This window comes from Serinus canaria, chromosome 5 (genome assembly GCF_022539315.1).
Source record: "Serinus canaria isolate serCan28SL12 chromosome 5, serCan2020, whole genome shotgun sequence".
Classification (NCBI taxonomy): Eukaryota; Metazoa; Chordata; class Aves; order Passeriformes; family Fringillidae; genus Serinus; species Serinus canaria.
Window position 1 is genome coordinate 58,935,560 of NC_066319.1, and position 23,333 is coordinate 58,958,892.

At 49.6% G+C, this 23,333-nt stretch overlaps 1 protein-coding gene across 1 annotated transcript; it reads left to right on the plus strand.

Moving 5' to 3' along the window:
- Positions 1–909: 909 nt before the first annotated feature.
- Positions 910–21,620, plus strand: GCH1 (GTP cyclohydrolase 1). Its single transcript, XM_018907069.3, has 6 exons — positions 910–1,281; positions 12,071–12,180; positions 14,326–14,381; positions 17,343–17,374; positions 18,267–18,351; positions 19,343–21,620. The coding sequence occupies exons 1-6, from the start codon at positions 966–968 to the stop codon at positions 19,467–19,469; spliced, it is 726 nt and encodes a 241-aa protein (XP_018762614.2). The 5' UTR covers positions 910–965; the 3' UTR covers positions 19,470–21,620.
- The last annotated feature ends 1,713 nt before the right edge of the window (positions 21,621–23,333 follow it).

Sequence of the window (23,333 nt, forward strand, 5' to 3'; positions counted from 1 at the left end):
GTGCAGTGAATCCCCCCCCATAACCCCAGCCCACACCTCAGCCTGAAGAACCCAAATTCCCCCAGCCTGAGGGATCTCCCTCTACCCTCCTTCCACGCCTCAGGGATTCCCACTGTGCCTGAGGGGTCCCCCTGTACCCCAGCCCACACCTCAGCCTTGGGGGTGCCCCACATCCTCAGTCCCAGTGATGCCTCCACACCCCCAGCACACCTCAGTCTGTGGGATTCCCTCCTGGAACTTCTGGACCCCCAGCCCAGGTCTGAGCCCAGGGATCCCTCTGGATCCTCCCACAGCCCCAGCCCAGGGCATTCTCCCCCTGCTCGCACACCTCATCCTAGAGAATCCCATATCTTGGAGATCTCTTGGGATACCCCCACAGCCCCTGGCCATGCCTGAGCCCAGAGATCCCCCCTGCCCTCCCAGCCCGGCTCTCAGCTCGGGGGGATCCCCTGTGATCCAGGAGCCCCCCCGTACCCCCAGCACACCCCTCAGCCCATGGATCCCCCCGGATCCCCCTGCACTCCCAGCCCGGGGATAGCCGGTACCCCCAGCCCCGGGGATCCCCTGGGATCCCCCGTACCCCCGGCCCACGCCTCAGCCCAGGGACCCCCCGCACCCCCAGCCAGGCTCTCAGCCCCGGGGATAGCCCCAGATCGGGGTACCCCCTCCACCCCTAGCGCTCACCGCAGCCCGGGGGTCCCCTCGGATCTCCGCTACCCCCACCCAGTTGTCACCCAGGGATCCCCCCTGTACCGTGCCCGCATCCCGGGCAGCCCGGCCCCTCCCGCCGAGCGCGGCGGGCTCCGGGCAGCGGCGGTGACACCGCGGCTGCGGCGGCCAATGGGGGCGGCGCGGGCGGGATAAAAGCGGCGGCGGCCGGGACGGCTGGGGCCGGGCAGGGACGGCCCGGGGGCAGCGCAGCTCGGGCACAGCGCGGCCCGCACGGCCCCGCTCCGGCGCTGCCCATGGAGGCGGCGCGGGGCTGGAACGGGTACGCTCGGCAGCAGCGGCCGCCGCCCTCCCCGCCCGCGGCCGCCGAGAAACCGCGCGGCCCCGCGGGCACCGGCACCGGCAGCGGCAGCGGCAGCGAAGGGTGGCGGGGAGAGCGGCCCCGCAGCGAGGAGGACAACGAGCTGAGCCTGCCCAGCCTGGCCGCCGCCTACACCTCCATCCTGCGGGCGCTGGGCGAGGACCCGCAGAGACAGGGGCTGCTCAAGACGCCCTGGAGAGCGGCCACGGCCATGCAGTTCTTCACCAAGGGCTACCAGGAGACCATCGCGGGTAGGGAGCGCTCCCGGGGCTGCGGGGGGGGGGAGTTGGAATTGATGGATTAATGAATTTCGTAAAACATCTTTGCCCTGTCACCGCGTCACCCAGCTCGTTATCACCTGTATGTCTCGCTGTCCCCACCCTCCCCAAATGTCTCGGGTTTTCTTTTATTAAACTCTGTGCAGGTAAAGTTTCCATTCTGTCGTAAACCTCTCGTTTGGGCGAGCAGAGCGAGTGCTTTTGCTTTCTCTCTTCTGAAACTTTTCCAGCCCTGGCGTAGGAACTAATGGGTTCCCTCCTTCCTCCCTCCCCGGCCGAGGGAGGCTGTGCTCGGGCAGGGTGGGAATGTTTGTTTCCATTAGCAGACAGAACGGGGTTGAATTTTCTCAGCAAAAGCCCTGTTCTGCCGGTGCTTTAATCCAGTGAGGTTTTTCAAAGGTGGGAATGAAACTATAAGGAAGCGAGGTGAGGAGAAAGGAGGAGGACAGGGAGATCCCTTCCCCATCTCAGGGTCCCAGCAGCAAGTGCAGGTGTGGAGAGGAACCCCAGGTTCACATCCCTGCCCCAGCTGGGTGAGGGTGTGAGGGAAGGAACTGGCTGGGAAATGTTCTCATCAACAACTCACAGCTCCGATACAGGGCAAATACTTGAAAATTTGGTTTTTTACATCACTTTTCCTCTTCTCAGCCTCTTGGCTAAGGACTGTACCCAGTACAAACAGTAAAAAAGAGCCTGGAGAGCACGGGAATTCCCCTTTCTGCTCCTTCTTACAGTAAAAGGCGAGTTCCTGTCAGGGAGGGATGCAAAGAGAGTCAGCAATGATCTCTGAGTGTGGCTGAGGAAGGGCTGCTCCTGCCCTGCTCTCTGGAATGCAGCCCTGGTGTGCTGAGCCTGCCCCTGGGCTCCATCAGGATGCGTTAGCCAAAAGCAAAAGCTGCCTTGTGCTGATTGATGGCATCAGGGAGCTCCTGCTGGCACATCTGAGTCCTTTTCTAAGTGCCCTGTGCTTCAACTTAAAGGCTGGAGGTTGTGTTTAGTTTCTCTTTTTTATTTTTCTGCTGTTGGCTCTTTTGTAATCAGACTTCTACAACTTCCAGCATTCACTTAAACTCTTGTGCCACTGTTGTGTCCCAGGAACAGCATTTCTGTCCTGGCTTGTTCTGCCTTCCAGATCAAGCCAGGTTTTTGGCTCACATCTGGGAGCAGGCTGGGCTGCAGTGGCCATCCTTGTTCCTCTCTTAGTCCTGCTGCACGGTGTGGTTGAGGTGAGGTTTCATCTTTTGTTTGCTGGGATTCACTTTCCTCATTTTACTGCTGTGTAAAACACAGGAGGTCTCTCAGTCATCCTGCCAGGCTCTAACAGAGGGGATGTTTCCAGTGATAATTTGAGCACAAATTTCTGTGCTCAGCCTGGATGAGGTTGCTGCCCTTCTTAAGTCCTCTCTTATCTTGCTGCCAGTTTTGTGTGCTCACGTTACCTGAAGTAATTTTAAAAACTTTTTTCTGCTCCAAGGTGGGTTCTCTGGGATCTCTGGGGTCTTCCAATCTCTCACATTCATTTAATTAAGCAGAGTATTTCTGACACTCCCCTTCTCTGATTATCCATGGCAGAGAGCTGTATTATATCCAAGGACAGAAAATGTCACTGCTCGTGCTCTACTCTGGGACTGCTTTTTTATTTTTAGGAAATCATGTGAAGCTGTGACACTGACATTCCTTCCTGTGTCAGGTGGGGAATACTTTTACTTTCCAGCCACCCACCCCTTCTTGCAGGATGCTCAGCTTCCACTTTTCCCAGCCAAACAGAAGGAAGAGCTGCAGCTGAAGGACAAGCCCACAGCAGATAGCAAAGCAAAGTGGTGGATGAAGAGTTTGTTAGGAGAATCAATATATGTAAACTCTTTTTAGAGAGCTTTAAACACCTGATGAACACTAGAGCCAACAACTACAGAATATTTGGGCACAAGAGTAGCTTTGGGACTGCTGTCTCTGCAGCAGCATCCTCTGCTGTTCCCTTGGTTATACTAATCCAGCTCTGCCTAGCCAGGCTGGGAACTGGACCAGCAAGTGAAAAAGAAAATGAACCAAAACAAGCCCAAACCCTCCCCCAAAACCTGACAAGAAGCAGCCCTGACCTCTTGTTTCCCCAGGCTTTTTTTGCAGCTTCTGTGGAGCTGTCTGGGTAGACAGAGGTTAAAACAGTGATTTGCAGGGTGTGTTTTGAGGAGTGTTTCCACTTTATCCCTGCAACAGGCAGAAGATGAGGGGCTCTTACAATAGCTGCAAGTTCCATCCTCCCCAGGAAGGTTCCTCAGGTAAAAGCTCTGTGGTGGTGGTGGTGGTGGTGGTACAGCCACATGGCCAGAGGCAAAGGTTGTGTGTGTGTTGCAAGAGGTCCCTGCTGAGCTCACAGACCCTGCCAGGGCATGGAGGTGCTGCCAGAGGTACAGCCAGGAGGGAGTGACACAGGTGAACCAGGGCAGTGAGTGTCAGGACAGGGACAGGCTTTAAAATCAGCCCTGGCACCTTGTCTGCTGCAGCATCTGCCCTGGGGAGGCAGGGGGGAAACAATTAATGTCTGATGGAGGTTTCATTTTCCATAAAGGAACACAAAGGAAGATGTGATAGATATACACCCAAATTATGGAATTGTAAACGTTGGAGAAGCCCTCTAAGATCGAGTCCAACCATTCCCCCAGCACTGCCAAGGCCACCACTGATCTCTGTCCCCAAGTGCCACATCCATACAGCTTTAAATCCCTCCAGGGAAGGGCACTCCACCCCTGCCCTGGGCAGCTGTGCCAGTGCCTAATCACACTTTCAGTGAAGAATTTTTCCCCAATATCCAATCTAAACCTCCCTTGGCACAACTTGAGGCCATTTCCCCCTGTCCTGTCCCTGTTCCCTGGAGCACAGCCCGACCCCCCAGCTGTCCCCTCCTGGCAGGAGCTGTGCAGAGCCACAAGGTTCCCCCTGAGCCTCCTTTGCTCCAGGCTGAGCCCCTTCCCAGCTCCCTCAGCTGTTCCTGGGGCTCCAGCCCCTTCCCCAGCTCTGTTCTCTCCTGAGAGTGTAAAGTTGCTGTGCACTGCCAGGTCTGTGTTTGCTGGGCTTGACTTTCACCTCCCTCTCTGTTATTGCAGGGCTTGGACTCGATGGCCTTTAGGGATCCCTTCCAGCCCAAACCATTCCATGAGCTTTTTGGTTTCTGTGTGTCTGAGAACATAATAATAACAACTTGGAGCATGGGTAAATGTGCTGTCATTTGATCTCCTGTGCTGGGTGTTGTCCCTTTGCTTCCATGACACCTGCTTGTATTTGTATGTTTATATTTCCCAGAGCTTAACTTCGTGGTATTGTAGGGAAGAGAACACCTCAATTCTGTCTCTCCATTCAGATTTGTGAGCAGCAGAGAAGCTGATTCTGCTTTCCAGCTTCTGCTCTGTGCATTTCCTGCCTTGTTTTCAGCAGTGCAGAGGGACTGTTCCTGCCTTACCCTCCATTCATCTCTGCTATCTGTGTTCTGCAGCTGCTCAGGGTTGTGTGTCAGAGCCATTAGTAGAGTTTACTTGTTAAATATCTGTATCTGGCTCTTTCTGTTAATTCCAGATTGTCATTTATTAATCCTGGCTTTACCAAAGGCCTCAACCTCTTTCATTGACGGGATGTATTCAAATGTGCTGTTCCCACTTCTGTGGTACCAGCCATCACACTTGGCAAGAATCCCTCTAGTGATTTCAAATAAAATCCACCTGGGGACCAGATTAAAAATCCTGACAGCTCAGTGCAGACACTCAAGCACTGGTGTAGACTGGCAGCTGCTGCACCAGAAACCTCTCAATGTGTTGGTAAGGATGGCAGAGTAGGAAAGTCACCAAAAAAGCAACTCCCAATTTCATGCAGTGCTTCTGTGCCAGCATCCAGGAACATCTGTTCTTTTCCAGGGTCAGATCTATCAGCTTCCTATTTCTGGGTGTAAATTGTATTTCAGAATAGCCCCCTTGGCTGCTGAGGGCTAACAGCAGGGCTGGGGGAGCCAGGTGCCTTTAGCTTTTTGAGAGCTGGTCAGGCAGCTACCTGCCACACAAAGGTCAAACCTTGTCCCTCCTTTCACTAAAGGCTTCATGGCATGCTCAGAGGTGCTGCCTGAGGGTCTAACAGTAAATACTGCAAAGCACAAGTGTGTGCAAAGGCAGTAAATGAATGAATAAATGGAAATACAAGGTTGCAGACAGCACTACCTCTCAACTGAAGCTGAAGGTTTCAGATCCAAGCCACTGGTAAGTTACAGAAAGTGTCAATGATCCTGCCTTTGAAAGATGAATCATAAATGAGCTGGTTTGGATTGTGTAATCCTGCAGGAAACATTAGGCACAGGGCTGGACGAGCTGCCTGCATCTGCAGGAGGAAGTTAAGTTGTTCTCATCAGCCACAAACTCTCAAAGCAAAACTTGTTCACCAGTCTGGGCATGCTGCTGGTGGTGGGAGCTGCTGCCAGGGGACTCTCCCAGCCTTTGTTCATGTGAGCAGCTCTCAGGCATGTGGGCAGGTTCACCCATCCTTTCAGTGTGTTTAACAGGGAAATGAAAATCAGAAATTCTGGGAGGGGATGGCTTTGCTTCCTGGACCTCTGTGGTTTGAAAGGCTGTGTGTTAGCTGCCTGCAAGGCAAGTGAGTCTGCTGGGCAGCTTTTATTTCAAATAAAAACTAGTTAGGTCATTTCCTCACTCATCAGTTTCTATGCTTTTCCTACACTGAGGGGTGAAAAAATTCAACCTTAATAATCTTTTCTTCTAGCCTGTGTGGATTTGGTATTTTTATAGAGGACAACAATGGTGTAAGCTCCTAGATTTTTCCAGCCTGCTTGGTTAGCTGTGCTGAGGTGCAAAACACACAGTGCCTTAAGCAAACAAGGCTGTTTGATCAGCAGCACTGCCCTTTGCTGGAGCTGGGGAGCTGCTGTGTTTTCCTGGAATTGAGGTGCTGCTGGCTCATCCATGAGGACATGGATGCAGCACTGTGATCTGTTAAAAGCTCAGCACTGCTGTGCTCCAGGCAGGCTAAACCAGAGGGTGGGAAATACAGGATTGTTCAGAGAGAGGGTTCTTGGGGTGTCTTCAACCTCTGCCCCCACAGAAGGGAAGCCTACCATGCTGGAACACACATTAAATGCAGTGAAACTTCTGGGAACTGGGACTTCTCTGCCCTTCCTGTTAATGCTCAAGTAACACTGAGCTTGGTTGGGTTCTGTCAGGAATTTATTAAATATTGTAACCTCTCGGGTCTGAACTGTTGCAGGCTTCTGATCTTTCATATTCCTCCTCTGAAGTGTTTTGTCTTTGATTTTTCCTTTGTTTCAGTTTCAGAAAGAAATGTGGCTGAGCACCTTCTGTGACATGGGACATTGAAATGGTTATTGAAAAATCCTGATACATTTTAATGAGCATCTCCATAATGCTGCTTTCCCTCACATTAATAAACCTGCTGGCAGAGGACAACTTCTAGAACCTAATCTTGGCTTCATCTGTCTGCAGTAGCTGGTCTGTTATGAATAGACTCCAGTCTCACTACAACAGGGAGGGTATCTCACAGGAAAATAAACAAATCTGTACAAATCACAGCCAGAATTAGCTGAACAGCAATAATGCTGCTCCTTTATCTTTGCTTCCATGAAATGTCCCTTGAATCCCATGTCTGGTTCACCTCCCTTCTGGTAACTGAGGGACTGAGCTTTGCTTCTGAAGCAAATGCTCCTGTCTGAAGCTGAGTGTCTGTTTTGAGAAGTTTGGTGATGAAATCTGAAATAGTAGCCAGAAAGTTGTAAATTCTTTTGTGTCTAAGGTTTCTCCTGGTCCCTGCAGGGAAGGTGTGTTTTCACAAGTGTTCATTTCTCAGCATCTTTTGGCCTCTATGCCTATTTAAACAGTCATGTGGCATCTCAGGCTGTGCCTCTTTCTGGAGCTCTTCAAGACTTCTTGAAGCAAATGACACACCCAGAGCCTCCTTTTCTTAGCAACCTGAAGTCATTAACTTTCTGCAGCAGCACCAGCCCTTTACATTAATGTTTTTATAGCCTGGCTCTCTGAATGCATAACAAATTCCTGGTGCCTTTTTTATACTCAAAGGCTGCAATAATTTTCTTCTTGCTTGTCTGGAATCTTTTCCCCAACTATAGTTACCTGTAATGTCATCACATCAATAATGAGAAACAAAGTCAGGTTTGACTTTACATTTTACTGAGAGGTTTTTCCAGCAGTTCCCTTCCACATTTCATCCTGACCCTGCATCCTGCTGGTTTCCCTGCCACACATCCAGCTGTTAACTGGTGTCTCCTGCTGCCAGTCACATCTGTCCTCAGCTGGGCAGGAACTCTGAGAAGGACAACCAGAAATGTCTGCCAGCATCCCCCAGGTGCTTCTGCCTTAAAGACCAGTGAGCCTTGTCTGGCTCCTGGCACTGCTCTTCTGGAGCACCCTCTAAACCATCCCTGGCTCAGGTGAGCTCCCTGCCTCTGCTTTGGGTGTAACTCTGTGTTCTGGAGGTGTCTGAGCTCAGCCAGGGTGTGAATTGTCCCACAGGATGTCATCCTGCCTTGGCCTGAGCCCACCCCTGCCCTGTGGCACTTGAGGGTCACTGTGGAGGGCCAGGGGCAGTGGGGACAGCCAGGACCTGTGACAGGGGGTCAGGAGAACCTTGTGCCTTCTGTCTCTGCCAGGATGGATGAGCTCCAGCAGCAGTGTCAGGGAGCTCCTGAGGCTGCCTTGATCCTGCTGGCACTGAGCAACCTGCACTTAAATTGGAGCTGTGAGGCAGCTTAACACCAGAGGGAAGTGCTTAAACTCCTGGGGAGAGCAGCCTGCATCACTTCACTCCCAGCACAGTAGGAAAGGCAGCTCTGGAGTGCTGTGAGGCTGCTGCAGTGCTGCCATCCTTCCTCCCCTTCACCTCCTGAGCCCATTCTGGGTGGGCTCTGCCTTCTCTGGTTGCCAGAGGTGCTTTTGCTTTCCTGTGTCACATTAAAGCCATGCAAATAGTTTCTATAGCAACAGGTATCTTTGCTGAGCTCTGACGCAAAATCCTGAAAGGTCTTTCTCATTCTGTCTTCATATGAGTTCTGATTTTTTATTTTATCAACTCTTTTTGAAGATAAAGGGCAAATTAATTCTGCTCTGTTTCAGGAGTTAACTTGCAGCCCAGGTGACTGTTTAGTTTCAACAGCCCACTGAAGTTTTTGCACCAGGAACTGAACGTTGGCTGAAGGAAAATTCAGCTGGAATAATTTGGAGAGCACCCTGACTGTACAAAGCATGAAGTCAAACTAGTGAAGCAGGCAGCATGGTCTGGTAGGTAGAGTGAAAGAACAGGAAAAGGGGCAAAAATTTGTCCCCAGCTTTGCTTCTGGCCTGGTTAGTCTGAGGCTTTTTCCCCTTCTGTCCTTTCAGCTCTGTTAAATTTTCCAGAACCTGAGCTGCAGCACACAGGCTGAGCTTGTCAGAGCCCTGTTTGATGCTATTGCAAATGGAAAAAAAATAGGAAAAAATTCAAAAACCCCTAAAAAACCCCTGACAAATTTAGATAAAATGGTGTTGCCTCCCTGCACAAGTCTGTGCCAGAGAAGTGTCTCCTGTGCAATCACTGCAAACAACTGCTGCAGTGGGACACAGGTGGAAGCAGCTGGGAAAAGATGCTCTGCTCACTCTGCTTTTGTCAACACAGGGCTTGGGCTCCAAAGGGGAGGTGTAGGGATGGGCTTCCAGAGAGACAAGAGAGACTTGTGAAGTAGAGACTGGAGCAGAGGAGGGGTGAATGACCACTCAAGACCGTGGCCATTTACTCAGGTGGTGGCCTTCAGCCTCACACTTGGTTTTACCTTTGTGTCCTTGTATCACCTGGCACTTGTGCAGGAGTTTTTGGAGGGCCTAACACTGAGCTGGTTTCTTCCTTTGTGGGCCCTTCTCCCTTTGTGGGAGTAGCTGGTGCTGACAAAATCAGCACATCTCCCTGCAGGCACAGCTGCAGGCGTTGTCTGTGACCTGGCTGCTACTTGCTGCTAATATTAAATAAATAAGTAAAATGTGCAAAAATGGCAAGACCACTATAAATAAGAAGAGTGAAGCACCCCACAGCTCTGTGGCTGCAATTCTTGATGTGCAGATCTCTTTTCTTACCTCTAAAACTCCCCTGGTTGTGCTGGGGCATTGCCCACACTGCTGAGACTGTGGCCTTAGAGGGGATGTGCCAGAAGGGTGGATGCTCTTTGTGCTCCTGTTTGATTGCTTTGGCCATGAGAAGGTTACAGGATGCCTTTTGTTCCTGGAGCTGCCTGTGTGGTTCTTCTGAGGTCACTAAAGCTTCTCTTTGGCTGAGCTGTGTCCATGATACAGCACAGCTGGGAGAGAAAGTTTGTGAGCACCCACTAATATATATTTTGTGTGTTAATTAGTGTATATCCATCCCTATACACGTGGATATGAGGCTCCATGAGTGAAGCACCTTCTGTTGTAGCTCTGGCCCTGCTCTGTGTCACACACCAGGACTCTTAATGAGAAATTGGCCATTTCTGGCTGTTCTGAACAATCTGCTTTGCTCGTGCGCTGACGTAAATCCATATCTGACATCAGGCTCTGATATGCTCCTGGTGAGGCTGGTGTGACCTGAGCTGGGGGTCTAATAACAGCAGCAGCCACTCTGGAGATGCTTCGTGGATCTGTTTGGATTTTGTTTTAATAACTCTGGCCACGGCAGCAGGTTTTGTGCAAGCACTGTTTGCCTTTCTGCTGTGGAAATGGCACTGCTGCAGAGTGCTGCAGGAGGGAGCTCTGAACCCAGACTGCTGCTCTGCCTCCCCTTCCCTCTCCTGTGAGCCTGTTCAGATCCTCTCTTTTTGGTTCTCTCTTTGCCTGCCTGAATTCACAATTACACAGCTGCATGCTGCTGCCCGTGCACTCAAAACCCTCCCCAGCAGTGCCTGGTGTAAACCAGCCCCAGAAATTCAAAGAACACAATCCTGTGCCTTCACAGAGCCGTTCCCTGGCCTTTTTCATGCCCCTATTCCTGCCCTCTGACCTGATCCAAACCTTCCTGGGATTCATCCTGGCTGCCTTGGAGCTTGCCAGCCCTTCTCAGGAAAGATCCCGTGTGGCAGGCGGAACGCTCGCGCGCAGTTTCCAGGGTTACCTGTGCAGGGCTGATAGCAGGCAGGAAATTAAAATGCTCCATGAGGATGATCCCTTATCCACAGCAGATGGTGGCCATTAGCTAGATGTGCTTGTCAGGGGAAGGCACCAAGGCAAGCAGAGCAGACATCACTGCTGGGTTTGTGTCACCACCACTGTTGGGTTTGTGTCACCACCACCATTGGATTTGTGTCACCACCACCATTAGGTTTGTGTCTTTGTGTCACCACCACTGGGTTTGTGTCACCACCACCACTGTTGGGTTTGTGTCACCACCACTCTTGGGTTTGTGTCACCACCACCATTGGATTTGTGTCACCACCACTGGGTTTGTGTTACCACCACCACTGGGTTTGTGTCACCACCACCACTGTTGGGTTTGTGTCACCACCATTGGGTTTGTGTCACCACCACCATTAGGTTTGTGTCACCACCACCTTTGGGTTTGTGTCACCACCATTGGATTTGTGTCACCACCACCACTGTGTTTGTGTCACCACCACCATTGGGTTTGTGTCACCACTCCTGCTGGGTTTGTGTCACCACCCCTGCAGGTGCTCCCTGGTGCTTTCAGGGCAGTCCCTGAGTGCCCTGGTCTGGCTGTGGTGTGTGGGACTCTGCTTTCCTGGAAGTGACTCCAAGGAGCCAGTGTGGCTTCCAGCTGGACTTGTTTGCAGAGTTCCTTGTCCTTGTTATCAGCCCTCCTGTACAGCTGGTTCTCTCCTGCAAGTTTCCTTCACACACAACTTTTCTCTCTTCTCTCTTATTCTTCAAAAGACCTGGTTTCTTGACTTGGGGCTAGTCTACTTTTAGGATCTCTGAGCATGGTTCAGGTGCCTGCAATCTCTGTGGAGACTGATGTGCCAGGATTGTTTGGGAATTTGTCAAGGGACTGCTGAAAGTGGGAAATCTACTGAGGATCCATTCTCCTGAGCTCTGAGACTAGCCAGGTGTCATATAATGTGTTCCTTTTCTCACTGAGCTGTCTCTTCTCCCTTCTGTCTCAGTGGGGGTTTCTGCACCTCACTCTTCTGCTAACTCTGAGGTGCAGAATTAGGCTGGAGTGTGGATGTGCCTGCCCATTTCAGATCAGGACAGCAAATCTCTCCCCAGATGTGTCTCTGACTCCTGTGTGTACCTGCACAGCTGCTGCCAGGCGTGCTGCAGGATGAAATCTGAATGCAAATCCTTCTTGGAGACAGCAGTGCTGTGTTAAAGAGTTTGCAGGACCCACTGTGATGGTTTAGGTTTTCCCTGACCTCGGGCTGGCTTTGCTTGGTGGAAGCGCGGATGGAAGCCCACAGTGTCAGCTGTTAATTGCTCTTGAGATGTCAGTAATTCTGCAGAGACCAGACCTGTTCTAACCCGTGCTCAAGCTGTTAATTAAATAAAAACCCTCCAGGCTGACTTGTGGTGCAGCACGTAGGCAGTGTGACGCCGGGACACATGCGGGATCATACACGACCAAAACGTGATGTCACTTGTGATGTCACTCCTCACTGCCCTCCCACCCCTTAACCCTAAAATCTATAGCCCTAGAGAGTTCTGCTGCAAGCTTTCTCAGGCCCTGGCTGGAAGAGCCTGCCATGCTTTTGGGGTTTATTTTTAATGCAAATGTTTGATTTCAGATGTCCTGAACGACGCCATCTTCGACGAAGACCATGATGAGATGGTAATTGTGAAGGACATAGACATGTTCTCATTGTGTGAGCATCACCTCGTTCCATTTGTTGGAAAGGTAACTCTCCCTCACAGAACAAACGTGGGAATGCACAGTAAAAGACCTTAAGTACATGTAAAAGCTGTAGCTACAAAGCTTTTTAAGGCTCTAAGTACTTGCTGCTTATGGCTACAGTTCTAGAAGTTTAATCTTCAGAATACAAATAAGGAAGGTCTCCTTAATGTGAGGTTTGATTTGAATTTAAGCTCCTGAAATATAATGCTCAACCTTTCCTAGTCTAAGTAATCTAATGGTTTCTGACATTTCATATCAAAGCTCTTCTCCATGAGGCAGCAGCAAGCCTTGAGGGCAGACATCTCGATATTAAACCAGCTCGCCCTGCACACTGGCTCTGTCATGGATTTAGCTCCTGGCTCAGAGCTCTCCAGAGCACATTCATCTCTCTGAAACCCCCTGAGAGTGGAACAAACTCATTAGCAGCCCTGCCTTAATTATGTGAGCCAGGTCAGGGAGAGGGTGGCCAAAACTGGCTGTGCTTGACTGGGGAGTCCTGTGAGCAGGGCTGGTGCTTCAGAGGGTGCTGGAATTGTAGTGCCAACAACTTCAGGAAAATAAAATTTCTCCAGTTAACCACTGTGGAGGTGATGTAGAGTTCTGAGTGGGAGCTGCACATCTCAGCCTCTTCAGTCCCTTATCAGCACAGAAGGATGGAGCTCAGCCTGAGCCATCTGTTCCCGTGAAGGGCTCACAGGTCCAAGAGCAGCACGTGCTTGTGTTGTCTATAAAATTCAATCAGTGCCACAGATGTTCCAATCAAATTGTCTCCCAGTATTAAAATACAGGAACAGAAACCAGCTGTTTATTTAGTTGGGTCAATTCAGGTTTGTCTGCTTTCTTTCCTTGCTGTTGGTGTTTTATACTGGAGAACAGGATAACCTCTTCTTCTGTGCAAGCTTTCTGTGTGCCTGTTACTCTTGGTTGTATGTTCTCCCTGCTACTCCTGTGGCAATGTGTGCATTTTGTTTACATCCAGCTGTTTAGCCTGTGTGGTTTGGAGAAATCTCCTCACAAACTCCAACTCATCCTACAAAATGACTTGGTATGGCTCTAAATATTCAGAGTAAGCACTGCCCTGCTGGGTGCACCAAACAGGCTGCAAACACTGACCTGCAGGTCTTGCACTTGCAGTTCTACCTTACAGGAAATCAAGAAATCTGCAAAAATACGGGGAACAGGATTCAAAGCTCATTTCTAAGTGGTGTCTCTCACTTTGTCTGAAATGTTTCATGTCTTTTCAGGTGTCAGTGGGTTGATTGCCTGACAGGAGGGGTAGGATTGAGCAAGTTAGCCAGGTAATCAGGTGCACTGTGGTACCTCTACTGCAGGTACAGCAGCACAGGATTCTGAGATGGGGCCTCCAGGCAAAGCCAGAATCCCCCACTGACACTCCCCTGCTCTATCCTGGCTAATTTTCCAAGTCTCTGGTACAGTGGCACAAGGACTGGTTTATATCTGTTATAACTCTAAACCCACTGGAATTCAGTGGGTTTCTAAAAGCAAGGAGCTAAATGTCCTTCCCTTCATAGCTGAGCATTTTTCTGCTAAACTTCTTCTAATTTACTTCAAGTACACATTCAGCAAATCCATATTTGAGCAGGATGGAAGCTGAGTTAATCACCAGAGATCTCTCATACTAAAACAAGAAAAATAATCAAATCAGGAAGTGCAGCCTGATTTTTGGTGGCAAAGTGCTTCTTGCCACCAGAACTTTCACTGGAAGTAAAGCCCAGTCCCTCTTCCTTCCTCTCCCTAAATCCATTTAAGGTCTTGAAAGAAAAGCTTGTTTATTTTAGACAAATAGTGCTGTGCTGAGTAATAGGCTGCCTTTGTACCCAAATGCAGCAGTGTTCTGCAGCATTCCTGAGACTTGGAACATGAGCCTTGGCTCTTGAAGAGCTGTGACTTCTCTGCCCCTCAGAAGAACTCCCCTGTTCTTCACCAGGACCTCATGAGATATTCCCAGCCTCAGCTCCACAATTCCCCAGGCTTGCATGGTGCCACGTTCCTCCCACATGCTGAGACTCCTGGGCTATCCCAGGTTTAATTCTGGGCCAAAGGCACATCCCATTGTCTGTGCATGAGTTTCACATGCTCCTGGAAGGGTGGATTTGCTGTTCCTAATGGTTCTTCTCCCCTGCCCAGGTACACATTGGTTATCTGCCCAACAAGCAAGTGCTTGGCCTCAGCAAGCTTGCTAGGTAAGTGTTCTAATGAAAGTGATGCTAATTTGTAAAAAGGATTCCAGGCTGTGCTAGCTGTGCTAATCTTTTTAATCTCCTCTCCCTCTAAAGCTCAGCCCACTTTGTGTCCTGGATTTGGATTTAGACCAATCCTCAGCATTATTTTATCTGTGTGTCTTGTGTGTCACAGCTCCAAGATAAGTCTTGGAGCTATGTGTTAATTCTCAGTAGTTGCTGCAGCAGAGCTCTGGTGCTTTTGTAGGTTCCCCCAGAGCACTGGGGTCTGCAGGGAGCTCTGAGGCAAAGAACAGAAGAATTTTGTTCTGTTCTAAGGCAGGCCACAAAAACCAGTGGGAATTTCCAGCTCTCTACCACTTGGGTGTAAATTGACTAGTAAGAACAAAAATCTGTAAATGAGCACATTCTATGGATATAAATTCAATCTAAAGCTTTCATCTCTTAGCTGACTCTTCAGAAAAAATGTGACATTTCTTTCTTTCACTGAAAATTGCTGAGAGTGCTGTGGGGTAGATTTTATAGATAACGTTCAGCCTAAGAAACAAAGCAATTGTGATGCACTTGAGAAATCCATTTATTATGTAAAATAGCTTTTTTCCTCAGCAAGTGCCCTTGGGTCAGTTGTTGCACTGACTTGTTATTAAGTCACACTTGCTCATGCTGGTGAGGAAGAGGATGGTAGATCCCTTCAATAAGTAGATTATTTGGGATCAGAGTGGAGAGAATCCCTTTTTGAGAAATAAATCTAAAAATTTGGCTGCAGCTCAGAAAGACCACATAGGTTTTGCTTTCCCTGATGGGTCTGTTAATCCTGCTGTAGTTCCAGTAACACTAATGAGAAATTAGCCCTGCAAATCTGCCTGCCTGCTGGGTTTTCTTAGCTGGTAAGAAATGTGTAGGATATGACAGCAAAATGTCCTGAAGTGAGCCAGGTCTGTTCTGGGCTCTGCTTGCACAGCAGGGAGTTGGGTTTGGAGGTGGAAGGATCCTTGGAGGTCACATCTCTGCTGTGTCACCTCATACTGCAGGGAGGCATCTCCCTACCCCCAGCAGTGCTTTTAGGAGTGGGCTCTGCTCTGGTTAAAAGGCTGCAAAGAGGTTTTCCAATGGGTAGATTTTCTCCTGCATGGGTTTTTTTTTTGTGGCTGTAGGAGCTGCTGGAATTGTAGGGTGAGTTTCTGAGCTGTCAGACCTGCAGCTGCTGGGCAAAAGTCCTCATCTCCTGTTGGCTGCTCATGTTTGGGGATGTGTGTGGCATCCCATGGCTGGTGTTGAGTTTTGGGTGGGTCTCTAAGTGGTGCAGGGCTGGGGGGTTTGTTATTGTTGTTGTTGGGTTTCTGAAGAGAATCCATTCCTCCTGAAGAGTCTGTCCTCAGCACGTGGTTTCATTTCTGCAGGGCTCCAGTGCAGGATCAAGGATCACATTTGAAATGTGCATCCACTGCTTTCTGCTTGCTCTGGTCTCCATTTCTCTCTTGGCTGCAGCTGTACAAAGGAGCCCAAAATGCTTTTCATTATTTTTTTATTTTTAATGCAAGTAGGAACTTGGTGCTGGAAAGATACAATTTTCCTCCTGTTTATCCTCAGAATGGAAACCTGCAGGAATGTGTGCAAAGCTTCCTGAGCTGTGCTCAAAGCTCAAATGTTGCCTCTTTCTAAAGTGAGGGTGAAACTCCCATATTCTGCAATAATGAGAAGATTAGATCCTTGTAGAACAAAATGTTCTCACTTTGGAGTGCTGGCCATGAAGGGGTTGGTGCCTGCCTTTGGTGCCCTGTATAATGCAACCAGTGTTCAGGCAAAGATTTGTCAGGCTGTGGGTGCTCTAGGCCTAATCTTTCATAATAGGATTAGTTTGATGTGGGGAGTTTCTGTAGTTGTGGATGTCCTGTATTCAGTAAACAAACATCTTTCCCTGGGTTTTAAGCTCAGGCTTGAAAATGCTCTTTCAAGTCACTGTTTTTACATAAACACCTTGTTAGGACTCCTTCTGTGCAATATCTGAGCATGTTTCCTATCCATATGGTTAATCTAAATATTGTGTTGCTTTGTTTTATGCTGTAACACAACCATTTCATTGCTGGAGGGGACTTTGTGCATTTAATTCTCTCTCAAAAACACCAGGAGAGTCTCATTGTCAGGGATGATTCTTGTAAGTGATGCTTGAGGCTGCCAGCCAGTGTCTGGCTTTTGTCTGGTGTGACCAGACAGGTATCAAAGCTTGCTATAGCAACTCCTTTTTGTGGCCACTTGAAGTGTAATTAAGCATTTGAGGTTGGCATGAGCAACCCCTGCAGTCACAGAGCAATTATATGGATTTTCTTAAATGTGTGGACTCTAAAGCTGTCATTGAGTGTCACTTCCACTGCCACCAATGGCTGAAATTTGGAGTTGTCCTGGAGGGGACCATTAAGGTGATCCCTGCTCTGAAATGTGAAGGATGGGGTGAGATATGAGTGGGTGGAGAGGTCCTGTTTTAAATAAGACCAATTCTGTCTCATTGTTCTCAGCTAAATTTGTGGTCAAATGCAAGAATCCAAAACATCTCTTGCTCAATTTCAGCATTCTGGGCATCCATTATCTGAGCTGACCTTAAGGCAGCGTTTGGTCTAGCCTGAAGCACAGGGAAATGTTCAGGAATTAGGATTCAGGGGGACTTTGGACATGAATTCCCCCACAGCTGTGGGATGCAGGTGTGTGGGATACAAGGAATTCCAAACCAGCAGAAGGAGACCAGAGGAGTGGCTGGTTTGCCCTAAAAGAGTCCCTGGTGCTGCAGGGGAGGGGAACCTGTCACTGCACACAGTGATGTGCCAAGGGCAGTCTGAGATATTCCTCCCAGCCATGGATTCACACAGATCAGCACAGGAGGCTCTTTTGACAGCCCCAAATTAATTGTGAAGATCAGTCAGTGGCCTGCTGGAAATGACTGTAATCTTGTCTTTTTCCTTTCTCCTTCAGGATCGTGGAAATTTACAGTAGAAGATTACAAGGTAAACACAAATCTGGTGTTTGTTGTGTGCTCTCCTCTCCTAGTCAGTGTAGGGGGCTGGAAACTGGGGGTGGACTGGAGATGTGGAGTTTAAGAGGGGAGAAAAACTCTTCTTGAAGGGGTTATGTTACTGTTCTTAGCCCCTGCATTCCCAGGGAAGGTAACTTCTGCCTAGGAAACTCAATGGAGGCTGGAACTGATTCCAGGGATGAATGTGCTCCAGGTAGAGCTGCCAGGAATAACTGAACCAGTTGGATGCTGCTGGGGATGAGCTCTCCTGCAGAGATTTGGAGAGATGCCTTCAGGAATCCTTGTCTGAGGCAATGGAGCAAGAGCTGCCTCCTGCCCCTGAGAAGGAGGGGAAGCTGCAGGGTCCAAACCTTGGGTTGGGCTGATCCTGCTGCCTTTGGCCTGGTCTTGGCAGGAGAAGTCTCAGTGCCCACCAGGCTGGTGAACAGAGGGTGCTGGAGCTGCAGGAAGTAAAGCTTTGCAGGACAAAGCTCATTTTTGATCTCATTTTCCTTTCCCTAAGAAGAGAAATCGGGCGTGGGGAATAAATGGTGCAGGAGGAGCATTGGGAACAAACAGATGAAAAACTGAAACAGAACAGAGAGGCAAGAAAATCCTCTTGCAAAATAGGAAATGGAGGAGCTGTTAGAACAAATTGTGGTTGGAGGGATGGAATGCAAAATGGCTCCAAGGATAAACAAGGAAATAAAAGGTCTGTTCCGGGATACAAATGGAAAAGAGGATGGACAGGGCTTGGAGCAACCTGGTCTGGGGTGGGATCCTTGCCCATGGTGGGGGGTTTGGAATGAGATGAGCCTTAGTGTCCCTCCCAACCCAAACCATTCTGGGATCCTGGGAGCCTGAATTCCCTGTTGTTCCCTCAGTCCAGGAACGCCTTACCAAACAAATTGCAATCGCCATCACAGAAGCCTTACAGCCCGCCGGGGTCGGCGTCGTCGTGGAAGCCACGTGAGTGATCCCAGAGCTCCAGGGAGGGATCCTGGCTCTGTGTGATCCCAGAGCTCCAGGGGGGATCTAGGAGGTCCAGGGTGGGATCTCAGGAGCTCCAGGGTGGGATCCAGGAGGTCCAAGGGGGTGATCCCAGGACTTCCAGGGGTGGCATCCTGGCTCTGAGCAATCCCAGGAGTTCCAGAGTGGGATCCCAGGAGTTTCAGGGCTGGGATCCAGAAGTTCCAGAGATGGGATCCCAGCTCTGTGTGATCCCAGGTGTTCCAGGGGTGGGATCCAGGAGTTCCAGGGATGGGATCCCAGGAGTTCCAGGGGTGGGATCCAAGCTCTGTGTGATCCCAGGTGTTCCAGGGGTGGGATTCAGGAGTTCCAGGGATGGGATCCAGGAGTTCCAGGGGTGGGATCCAAGCTCTGTGTGATCCCAGGTGTTCCAGGGGTGGGATCATGGCTCTGTGGGATCCCTGTGCTGCAGGGCTGGTGCATGGTAGCTCTGTGCTGTGCTTGGTTATCAGGCAGAGGGATTAGTAATTACAATATAATAATAACAATCCCATTAATAATAACATATTACTAGTAGTAATAAAGAAATTAGTGATCCTGATGTGCTGGAGCCATTCAAAGTGGGCACTGCCTGATCCTCTGTGGAGATGTGGCAGTGAGGAGCTGTCCCCCCTGCACCAGGGCCGTGCCCTGTGCTCCTTCTGCCTCCTGGAGCAGGGCAGAGCCTGGGAGCAGCAGCAGGCATGTCCTGTGGTCAGAGTGCACCTTGGGAGGGTGGGATTTTCCTGGCATCAGAGGAGAGAAGGCAGAGCTCAGTGGCTGAGGATGTGACTCTCCCACAGCTGAGGAGCTGCAGATGCCATTTCTGGCTGTGGAGTTTTTGTCACCTTCCCAGAGCCGAACGTCACCCGTGTAAGAAACGTCTCTCCCTGTGGGATTCCCTTCCCCAGGAGTGTTCCTGAGGCTCTGACTCCTCTCTGCTTTCTCCTAGGCACATGTGCATGGTGATGCGTGGGGTGCAGAAAATGAACAGTAAAACTGTGACCAGCACAATGCTGGGCGTGTTCCGGGAGGACCCAAAGACCCGGGAGGAATTCCTGACCCTCATCAGGAGCTGAAACTGTGTCACCCTCTGGATGCACTCTGGATTGTCCTGTCCTGTGTCACTGTCTGTCCCTGTTCTAAACTAAATCGTTGTGAGTTGTTGTCATGGTCTTTGTGCAGTGAAAGGCTCCTGGTGGCACCTGGGGAAGGTGGGATGAGGGAGGCTCCTCCTGGATTTCCACTGATGCTGATGTCACAGGGCTACAAGCCACAAATGGGAGCTTGGAAATGTTTTTCCATCCATAATGCAGAATATCCAGCAGTCAGGAGAGAAGTGGGGCTCAGGAGTGAAGTGGATATGTATGAAATAGTTGTGTTCATTAGAATAAATGTGGAGCAGCACAGGAAACACCTGAAAGGATGTGGATCTTTGTAGGACTGGGATTGTCCTGAGTTATTGGACCATGTTTTGTTGCAAGTCCTGCCGTGGCTGTTTCAGTACCTGGATATGTGTGTTATACCTCTGAATTGTTACCTCTGGTGTGTTTTATATTCTTGCTAGTATTAACCTTCCTTTTCTGTGGTTTTTTTTTTTTTGGTTTTGTTTAAGAAATGTGTAAATTCCATTTTTCCTATCCTCTTAACAGGCAGGGAATTAACTTCTGAATTATTTGGGGCACAGCCCTCTCTCAGTACAAAGGGGTTTATGCACCTTTTTCTCTGTGCCTCAGAAGGTCTGACCACTTGAACTGTCAGTTCCTTACTGCTTTTAAGGAAACTTTAACAGAGGAGAGGAAAAACCCTGCAGGGTCTGTCTGCAGAGTACTGAGGTATCCAAAGAGGTTTTTAATGATATTTATATCCTGAGCTTTCCTTCTTGGATTTCCATGGGTTAGACTGAGAAGCTAAAATTAGTCTGATAATGTGAAAATGAAGATTTGCAAGCATTCCAAGGTTTCCATTTCCAGTGTTGGACCAAAGGTGAGCATGAAATCCTGAGCACAGCACGTGGTGCCTCCCCTCCCTGCCCACAGGTTGGGTTATTTCAGGGCAGAGCAACCTGGAATGACAACAGCTCTCATTTCATAAGAGCAGCTGACAAAAGCATTTCCAGGGCCACCAGGATGAATCAAACCACATTTCCCACCCCTCCCCTGTGTATGTGGCAACCTCTGTAAGTGGCAGAATTGGTACAAAAAGTTTCAGTCCAGCTGGACTTGGCTGAACTTCTGCTTTGTTACCATTTTAATGGGTGTTTTGTAACTCTTAATTGGGAAAAGATGAGGAGCAAATGAGAACCACCCTCCTCACACTGAGCTTGCAGACCAGATGTCAGCCAGGGGGGTGGGTGCCCACAGGTTCCCAGGGCCCTCTCTGCTTTGCTGGACATCAACCCAAGATCCCTGAACCTCAGGGGCACTTCCAGCTCCATCTCACCAACATTCCTCCCTCTTGCTGCCAACAAAATGAAAATCATGTCTGGTCAGATGGGGCCCAAAGAACTTTTTCAAGGAGAACAAGCTCATGTGTTTAATTACACTCATTTCACTTTGAGGATGCTCACAGCATTATTGGAAGAATCTTTTCTGGCATCCTCTGCCCTGGGTTCTGGAGGATTAGGTGCTGTAACAGTGTTTGTCTCTGCTGTGAACAAGCTGTGCTGCACATTGCAAAGCCACACCAACCCCATGGCATTTGTTTTCCTGAAATTGCCAGTTTTCAGTTCAGTGTGTTACAAATTTCCAGCTGAAAAGCCTTAAACCTTTCTTGCCTGAGCTTGGCAGTAAACCCTCTCCTTTTAGCTCAGCTGGAAGGAGATTTTGGGGACCAAAGGGGCACACACCAGTACACTTACTTCTCTTTCCTTGCTTCAGTTTGGGAATTAAGTCTCTGTAAAACACTCTCTTGGTCCTGAGGCACCAAAAAAGTTGTGTTTTAACCACTTATCTCTATTCAGGATAAAGTTCACGTTGCACCACCTCTGTTCTTTATTTCCATGTGACCTGTAGTCCTTAACACACACCTCTCTCTACTCGTGGCCTTGGATTTTGTTCCCATTTTTGCTGTTGTCAATCTCAGTGAGTTTTTTGGAATGTCAGCATTGTTCAAACACAGGAGCTTTAACCAGACCCCGTGTGTAAATATGTAAAGGATGTACAGCCCCTGTTGTACTGCTCACCAGTGCATTGTCTCTGAAACATTAAAGCAAAATGTTATCCTTTGGAGTGGGAGCATCCTTGGGGCACCTGGAGGTGATGGCCCTGCACAGGAGAGGGGCCAGAGCTCCCTCCCACAGGGGGAGGTGGTTTTCACTCATGGATGAGGTGCTGGCTTGCTCCTCTGAGTGCTGGGTGCTGTTATCCACAGGTGAGTCCCCAGCTGGTGACTGGGAAGCCACAAATCCTCCAGGATTTGCTGTCACCTTCTTCTTACTGCTGCTTGGAGCCAGGGGAATCAAGAGCAGAGACACTGGAGCAGGGGTGGTGAGGGGCAGTGCTTGGAGGGGTTTCACACTCTTCTTGAGCCCTTCTTGAGCTGTCCTGGACCTCACACTGGCCTGAGGAAATTCCTGGTTCCTGGCCAGAGGCTGAAGTTACCTGAACAAATAAATCCCATCAGCATCTGTGACAAGGGACCTCCAAGGTGAAACCAGGGTGGGTTGGGTTGCCCCAAGGTTGCCCCCAGGGAGGGCAGATGGGCTTAAAGCCATTCCTACTGTCCTGCAGCCTCCCAGGAAGCAGATATTGCTGGGATTCAGGGGGAAAAAATATAAAATGCTTGGATCCCAGAGTTGTGAGGAGCAGGGCAGCCCCAGTGCAGAGGGAGGGGGGTCACAGGGTCTGTGTCTACTCTGGTGGCCAGGAAGGGAGAAGGGGTGAGGAATGAAGCCTCCTCCAGCCCTTTCTGTCCTTTTGATCCAAATGCTCTGAACTGTGTGGAAATAAAGCCCCTGGGAAGCCCCAGGAGCATTGGCAAGCCCCATCCTTGTGGTGAGGCTGAGTTCTGTCTTTCCCACAGCTGTGCATTCAAGCTGCTGCTTGTGGTGGGAAATGGTCTGTTTGGGAAAACAAGCACTTCTGCAAGGAATTATCTATTCCCTGCCTTTGCTTTCTTTTTTTTTTTTTTTTTTTAAGGTGTGGGATTGGGAAGGAGCCTCACTGGTTTTGCCATCATGGGAAAATCTGCTTTCACTGGGGTGAAAAAAATATTTCACTTCAAAGTATTTTGCTCCCAATATTTTGCTTTATAGCTAAAAAAGCCCCAAAAGTAAAACCACCAAAAAACTCCAAAAACCTGCAACAACAGGCTAAAAGAGAAGAACCAAAACCTGCTAAACAAGGGGACATCCTCCCAGGCCTGACCTGCCCCATTTCCCAGGACTCCACCTGATTTATCACGTGCTCCATTCCTTTCCTGATGCTCTCCAGAGCTATGTGCTGCTTATCAATTTTGTTTTCTCAAGAGTCCCCCATCTGAGCAGCTTCTTTGAGGATTTTTCCTCTCCCTTTGGTTATTTTGGGTGTTTCCCATCACCTCCTGCCCCTGGACTGTGACCAGTCCATAAATCCCAGTGCCATGTCCAGCCAGGACCTGGGCTCTTTGGTCCTCACCACCCGTGTTCCACTTCTAGGTGCAGGTTTTACCATGGAATCGTGAAATTTGGGAGAGCCCTTCCTGGCCACCAAGCCCAAATTACCCCAGCACTGCCAAGCCCACCAGGATGCTCAGTTCAGGCAAATTCCTCCAGCTCTGGACTCCAAATTAGGCTCTTTTTAGACAAAAATCTGCCTTCCAGTGACTGAGTGGCTGCAGGCAAGGGCTGGGATCATCCCAGAGTCTTCGTGCAGCCTCCACCACCTTCCACACCTTGGAGCTGCTCAAAGAGCTCCAGCAGCTCCTCAGCTGCCCCTGGTTCCTGCTCCTGTTTCTGGAGCTGG